The sequence below is a fragment of the Beta vulgaris genome, chromosome 4, assembly GCF_026745355.1.
Source record: "Beta vulgaris subsp. vulgaris cultivar EL10 chromosome 4, EL10.2, whole genome shotgun sequence".
Lineage (NCBI taxonomy): Eukaryota > Viridiplantae > Streptophyta > Magnoliopsida > Caryophyllales > Amaranthaceae > Beta > Beta vulgaris.
This window is the reverse complement of record NC_079205.1, coordinates 4,990,803-4,995,757: the sequence shown is the minus strand read 5'-3', so window position 1 is coordinate 4,995,757 and position 4,955 is coordinate 4,990,803. Positions and strand designations below refer to the sequence as shown.

Genomic DNA, 4,955 nt, shown 5'->3' with positions numbered 1-4,955 from the left:
AAGTGAGTAATTTTACAGCATAAAACTTTCCAATTTAGGAAATAAAAAAAAGTGTAACATCTATTTAGAAACATGCAATTTAAGGAAAGTGTAACATCTAAAAAAAACGGAGGAAGTATGTAAATTCATAATTCATCACTCAGATTGGTGTTGAACAACTTAATTTTGTTGAAAGGAACTCTTCGGGCATGTTCTCCCTAGCTTATTTTAAGTTCAGTTCAGTTCAGTTCAGCTTCACTCAGTTCGGTTCAGTTCATTCCAGTTCAGTTCAGCTCCAATCATTTCAGTTCAATTCAGTTCAATTCAGCTCCATTCTTTTATAATCATTTTGCTAATTATTAGTACTATTATTATTATCATTATTATTATTTAAATATATATCATTACTATACGACACCCCTACTACTTGCCATATATTGTTCATTTTGGGTTTTAAAAGGCAAGTCATACGTGCCATATATTATTAATATGATTTTAATTATTATTATTTAAATGCAAGTCTTGTTCTCTTTTGCAAAAAACAGCTAAACTAAACTAAACTGACCTGAACTAAACTTAACTGAACTGAACTGAATTAAACTAAACTAAATTACACATACTAATATGTAAATTCATAATTCATGACTCAGGTAATAATAATAATAATAATAATAATAATAATAATAATAATAATAATAATAATAATAATAATAATAATAATAATATTAATAATCAGGTAGTGTATGCACTTTTTTGGGCAAGCTCAACTGACAGAGCAGCCTAATGTAGGAAGAAAACAAATTCACAAGCATTTCTAAAATGCAAAACCGCTTATGGAGATATGCTAACATTCCAAACTTATCAACAATAACTTCTACATTTGCCTTCTTTTCCTTTAAAATCATTAACATCTTGCCTGCATTGCTCTAACCAGGAGCATTAGTCTTATAGTCTTAAAGTTATTATACGTTAACGTGTATTAGATATCTACGTAACCACATCCAAATTGCGCAAATTCTACAATATCCGTAACACAACAAACATACATCTACACTTTGTTTCATAGTGTGCGAAACCATTTTACTATTTTGAGGCACCTAACCGACTACAAATAGCACCATTTTACTATTTCGGAGAATGCTACAATGCATAGAAAAGCATGTAGATATGACCAGTTTTAGTTCGAACACATATCCTTCGTGATTTGACCAACGCAATTCAAACAAATCGTGTGCTTACCACCTATTTGAAATCAATTGCAAACAAATGGTACCGTACTAATTACAGCCAAGGAATTACGAATAACAATTACACTGTTTTGGGGTGCCGCGCGCGTAGGCGCGCGGTGCAACAACTAGTAAAAAGAAAAATAGCAAAGGAGGCTATGAATAAATCAAAGGGGGTAAAAGGAATTGTCATTATTGACAATAATCCAAGAGGGCAAAACTAATTGTCTTTCTTGATGATCAAATAGGGTAAAACTAGCCGTATATGTACGCGATGCGTGCGTGCGTCGACATCTTGTGTACGATTATTAGGCATATATTTTTTTAATCTAAAATTATTTTGGTAGTTTTTTAAATTATTGAGGTTTTTTTAGATGTTATTATCTTTTTGAACTAAAGGTGGCCGATTTTTAACTGTTAGATAAATTTGGTCGAGATTTAATAATTCTTTGTCAACGGTTTTAGCATAGGTATTTAACGATAATTAATTGTCCTCCTTGATGATCAAATAGGGCAATATTAATTGTTCTCCTTGATGATCAAATAGGGCATAAATTTATTGTCCTCGATGATCAAATAGGGCAAAACTTATTGTCTTTCTTGATGATCAAAGAGGGAAAAAAATATTGTCCTTCATGATATGATGATCAAGGAGGGCAAAAAATTTTGTCCTTCTTGATGATCAAGGAGGGCAAAAATTATTGTCTTTTTTGATAGATCAAGGAGGACAATTTTCTTTGTCTTATTTGGATCAACACAAATAGGGCAAAACTTTCAGATTTACCCTTGAAACTTAATACAACAAGGTTATGAGGGCAACGGGAGGGCAATATAAAAATTACCCTCATAGCCTAAGGATACAAAAATTGGATCAAAGAGGGCAATTTTAATTGCCCTCTTTGAGCTTATTTGTTGTAGTGAAAGGCATGTGAAATAACCATAAGTTGGCAACAAGTTTCAGTTTAGGGTCTGTTCTCCCCAACTTATTTTCAGTTCAGTTCAGTTCAGTTCAGTTCAGTTCAGTTCAGTTCAGCTTAGTTCAGTTTAGTTCAGCTCAGCTTTATTCTTTTATAACTATTTTGTTAAATATTATTATTATGTTGGTCTAATTTATTTTACTAATTACTCTTATTATTATTATTTATTTATTTTTATATATTATTATTAAGTATTATTATTTTGATTATTATTATTATTATTTCTATATATTATTTTGTTTATTATAGCTTTACTCATTATTATTGCTATTATTATTAGCAGGAACATGGTTTAGGTCAAAAGCACAAATAAACCCACGTTTTTTTAGCTCATAAACCAATCAAATCGCGTCAAAACGATTTATGATGCAATTTTGTACGGTCGGATCCAATCATTATTTTTATTACTAAATATTATTATATATTAAATCTAATTATCAAAATAGTAATATTAACTTACTTCTTAGATATTATTGTTATAATATAATCATCATCCAGTATTAATATATTAATACAAATAATATAAAATAATTACTATTAATTATCATTATTATCATTAATTATTATTATTATTAATAATTTATGATTAGTAATATTATTTATTTATAACTATCATTTAAAAATATCCAAAATACTATTATTATTATTTTTATTATTCATAATTAATTATTCATTATTATTACTTATCATTATAATTATTTTTTTTCATATTATTATTGTTTAAATATTATTTATATATTAATTACATTCAATATAATTCAATTCAGTTTAATTCAATTTAATTTAATTCAATTCAATTCAATTCAATTCAGTTCAATTCAGCTGTTTTATGCCGAAGAGAACATGCCCTTAGAGGGCTCTCTTAAAATACTAGATTAAGCTTCTAAATGCACGTCAAAGTGCTACTAGAATGTATATTGTCTGTCCCATAGTATGGTATGAATAAATTATTTATGAACACCTTTGTCACCCCAAACAGCAAGTGCAAGTACTAATTGTTTTGGAACAGTTATTTTACAATCATCTTGCTAATTAAATTCAACGTGATTCGAATATTGCAAAAACGCTATTTTGGATACAAACAACTAGTACGGTAAAAAAAAGCTAATAATTTTGGGTAAAACTAAAAAAAAAAAAAATCACAAGAAGTACAACATTATTTCTAAACATGATCAATACTTTCCCTCTGGCTTCAACAGCAAAAAAGACTTTGTAAAAAAAAAAAAAATAACAAAAAAAAGAATGATATTAAGAATTGAAATTACAATAATCTAAAAATTTATTTAAAAAAAAAAAAGAGAATCCGACCCTAACATCGTAGGAGAGGAGAGTCACGATTTTAGAGTAATCCCAACATCATACAATTATCTTTTACGATCAAGTATTCTATAAATCAAGAAGTTAAATGCACTTCTTACAACTTCATAAACATTTAAACACCACCAAGCACACTGCACAAGCATACGTAGCTTCTTGAATTGTTTCCCACACCACCAAGCACCAGCTCCAACGTAACAATGAGCACTACTTTTTTTAATATTCCTTGCTACAAATTTAAACCAACAGTTGAAGAAATATTTACAGAGTGTCTAAAACCCAAAATCTGTGGTAAAAAACTTCCGCCGGAGTATCCAATAACCGAAGTTAATCTTTATGCTTGTCATCCCTATGAGTTATTCAAAGATATGGTCATGAAAGAAGATCGAGAGGAAGAAAGAATTCGCTACGTTTTTACTGAACTCAAGAAAGTTAGCAGCAAGCTAAATAAAGTCAGAAATAACCAACGTCGAATTGTCGGAGTTGGAACATGGAAAGGAGAGCGTCCTGACGAGATTATAGATGAGGATGGAAAAGTTTTTGCTTATGATAGGTATTTTAAGTTTGTACCAGAACCTAAAAAAGAAGATAGTAACAGTATATTAATGGTGGAGGGAGAGTGGAGGATGCATGAATATTCCTTCCATCCAGACTTCTTGCAACAACTACAAGTAGAGATCAGGGAGTTTGTTCTATGCCGGATAACTATGAAAGTCAAGGGAAATAGTAGAGCAAAAAACAAGCGTGGATGTCGAGGACTGATTTATGTGCGCAAACCTCCTGCTTCTTCCAACGTCATGATGGAACCGCCCGCCGCTGCCGCTGCAGCTGTACAAGAGACGATTGAGCAACCAACTTATCATCTTAGCTGCAATGTTGCTGCTACTACTAGTACTACTATGGAGGAATTGGGTGAAAGTATGGAGTTTGTCGATAGTGGTAAAAGTTTGGACATCATCGTGGATGATACCATGAAGGAGGGTGATGGTAATAATGCTACTACTGATCATGTGGAGAACTCTTTCGTACCAACTTATTTCGATATATTTGGTTATTCTAGCGACGAAAAAATAATATGGGTGAAGATATGGAGGTCCATGATAATGTAAATGAAACCGCATCTTCTTCTGATCTTAGCTGCTATGCTGCTGCTGCTACTACTACTGTGGAGGAAGTGGGTGAAAGTATGGATATCATCGTGGATGATACCATGGAGGGTGATCAAAGAAATTGCGAAACCGTTTGTTTCTACTGGCAATAGTACTACTACTTCTATGGAGTATTTGTGTGAGCCTTTACAGGTGCCTGAAGACAACCTTCATGATATTGACTTTGGCTTCCAATATATAGAATTCAAGATTGTGGATGAGTTCCTTAGAGATGTATAAAATAACATTTTGTTTCATGTATAATGATCTATCCAATTAGTGTAATTATTAGTGTCTTATCAAAGTAA

The 4,955-nt window shown here is 31.1% G+C and overlaps 1 protein-coding gene across 1 annotated transcript; it reads left to right on the top strand.

The window, feature by feature from the left end:
- Positions 1 to 3,699: 3,699 nt before the first annotated feature.
- On the top strand, positions 3,700 to 4,887 carry LOC130591036 (uncharacterized). Its single transcript, XM_057393919.1, has 3 exons — positions 3,700 to 4,509; positions 4,560 to 4,739; positions 4,801 to 4,887. The coding sequence occupies exons 1-3, from the start codon at positions 3,700 to 3,702 to the stop codon at positions 4,885 to 4,887; spliced, it is 1,077 nt and encodes a 358-aa protein (XP_057249902.1).
- Positions 4,888 to 4,955: the final 68 nt, after the last annotated feature.

What these genes read in the sequence shown, in the direction of transcription:
- LOC130591036 (XM_057393919.1), top strand. Translation starts at nt 3,700, where the DNA reads ATGAGCACTACTTTTTTTAATATTCCTTGCTACAAATTTAAACCAACA. An exon ending in ATAATGCTACTACTGATCAT is followed by an intron (nt 4,510 to 4,559) that starts GTGGAGAACTCT and finishes TGGTTATTCTAG; the next exon opens with CGACGAAAAAATAATATGGG. An exon ending in ATCAAAGAAATTGCGAAACC is followed by an intron (nt 4,740 to 4,800) that starts GTTTGTTTCTAC and finishes GAGCCTTTACAG; the next exon opens with GTGCCTGAAGACAACCTTCA.